Source organism: Gossypium raimondii, chromosome 13 (assembly GCF_025698545.1).
Source record: "Gossypium raimondii isolate GPD5lz chromosome 13, ASM2569854v1, whole genome shotgun sequence".
NCBI classification, from domain to species: domain Eukaryota; kingdom Viridiplantae; phylum Streptophyta; class Magnoliopsida; order Malvales; family Malvaceae; genus Gossypium; species Gossypium raimondii.
In genome coordinates this window covers 20,754,455-20,756,745 of record NC_068577.1, presented here as the reverse complement: position 1 = coordinate 20,756,745, position 2,291 = coordinate 20,754,455, and the positions used below count along the sequence as shown (strand labels likewise).

Sequence of the window (2,291 nt, the reverse complement as noted above, 5' to 3'; positions counted from 1 at the left end):
CTAAAATTCTTTCTCACTCATGACATTCGAATAATGATAATATAAACGTTTATCAAATATGTTCAAGTGATCATTTAAAATCTAGTATTGAAGATTGAATACGTAGAATATTAAATATTATGTGATGTTGTCATGAGAGAAAAATACGTATTTACCGATGAACATTGAAAAGAATGTTATGAATATTTTGTTATTAAATAGATGTTTAACAAAACCAAGATAAGTTTTATATGTATTAAAACTATTTATTAAAAGTAAAATTTTATATCATATATATTTTTATATCTATAAATATAAACATTCAAAAACATTATAAATATCCTATTGATAAATAAAATAAATTCTTTTTGCTCTTCTATTTTTTTCCTTTACCCTCTTTATTATTTATTTCATAACGTAATTATCTTTTTATAAAAATTATTAAAGTAATTTATTATATTGGATTACAATGCCAGTGATAATATACATACGAACATAAACACAAATAAAAAGAGAAGTGTTGTTTGATTGGCAATGGGCATATAATAAAGTGATCTCTCGCTCGAAATTCTTTGCTATAAAAACACTAAAAACATGGGACTCTTGAGAATTGACGCAACGTCGTCTCCTTTGAACATGGTCCCCAGATCCCTATTTAACTTTCAATTGTTAAAGCTAGCAAAACATGCACTCATAGCTTAGATTGTCGTTAAACGTGTAAATAAGCGACCCAATTACAAAAGAAACAAAGAGGGCGGTGCCACGTTTATGCAACGTACCATCAACTCATGCAACCCCCTTGTCCATATACTGCTCTCACAATGCCACATACCGTCACGTTTCCCAACTACTGTACCAATTCACACGGCGCCGCTTCATGTCTTTTAGATTCAAAACTCAAAAATCTAGTTTAAAAATTTTCTATTGAGTACTCGAGAAAGTATTAAGCTTCTTCTGAATCCTTTGCCTTTTCTCTATTTCAGTTGCTCTCTGATCTCTGCCCTTTAGGTATGCCTCAAAGAACTCTTTGTTTTCTTTCTCCAATTCATCCCAAACTGCAACCAAAATCATAAACATCATACTCTAAAACTGAAAATTCTTAAAAGACCCTCAACCTTTTATATATGAAGAAAAAGATCACTCAGCTGAACCTGTTGAAGTAATGACTGGTTTAATGTTTGCGTGCATAGACAAAGCTTCCATGCACTCTTCTTTGCTCATGTTGAATATCAAACACTCTTCTATAAGATGCTGCACCTGCATATACATATAACTTATAAACCTATATATTTAAATATATAGATGATAATGACTATTTACTACCAACAACGATAACTCAAAGGGAAAGTATACTACAACATAAAAATCTAGAAGATTTACTGTTACTTACCAAGTTGATATATGAAGCAGAAGAGTCGCCCATTAATCAGACAAACTACTATAAGTTCTAAATAAATCTCTTATTCTACTGCCTAGACTTGTAGATAAAGCTCGAAGAGTTGGAAATATATAGAGAAACAGAGATGGAGAAGAAACTAGCAGAAAGAAATAAAGGTGAAATGGCAGCAGATAAAAATGAAGCAAAGAAATAAAAAAAGAAAGTAGCTACTAAGAGAGCTACCAAACAAGGAAGAATCAGCTTGAGAATAGAGATCAAAGAGAGGGCCAAAATTGTTCAACTTATAAAAGCATGTGGGTGAACATTGGATATTATAATTAAATAATACTAAAAATGTTAATTGCATCATAGATCCTTCAATTGTTGTCAGATTTTAAAATTTCTTTTCAAACATTTGAAAATTTTTAATTAGGTCATCAAAGTATCAGTCTTCGAGTCAGCTGGCCTGTATGGAGTAATTAAAAATAGTGTCATTAAAACTTAACATATGTTAAATTTAAGTTGTTTATTCAATAGTTACATAATTTATGTTTTTGAACGAATAATTAAGTTCAAGTGGTAAATCCTTAAAGTCAAGTGGTTTTAGAAAAGGAGGTATAGGAACCTCATTTCCATAAACCGAGCTTGTAAATATTTTATTAAATATTTACGGAGTGATATTAAGGTTATATTAAAATTTGGTTAAGAAATTTTAATGTTTAGATAATTAATTAATTAAAAAGACTAAGTTGTAAAAACTGCAGACGTTGATTTTATTAGTTAAGTGGGTTAAAAGATTTTTGAAATATAAGTTAAGGAACCTAGATGGTATATATACCATGCATATAGGTATGGACAATGTTGTGTTAGTTGTTAGTTGATGGACTAAGGGTAAAATGGTAATTAAATAAATTAAACTAAAACAAAATTAAAC

At 29.3% G+C, this 2,291-nt stretch overlaps 1 protein-coding gene across 1 annotated transcript; it reads right to left on the bottom strand.

The window, feature by feature from the left end:
- Positions 1 to 477: 477 nt before the first annotated feature.
- Positions 478 to 1,637, bottom strand: LOC105767528 (uncharacterized). The gene is made up of 3 exons (XM_012587088.2): positions 1,370 to 1,637; positions 1,131 to 1,236; positions 478 to 1,034 (listed from the first exon to the last, which is right to left on the bottom strand). Exons 1-3 carry the CDS (start codon positions 1,400 to 1,402, stop codon positions 901 to 903), a joined length of 273 nt encoding a protein of 90 aa, XP_012442542.1. The 5' UTR covers positions 1,403 to 1,637; the 3' UTR covers positions 478 to 900.
- Positions 1,638 to 2,291: the final 654 nt, after the last annotated feature.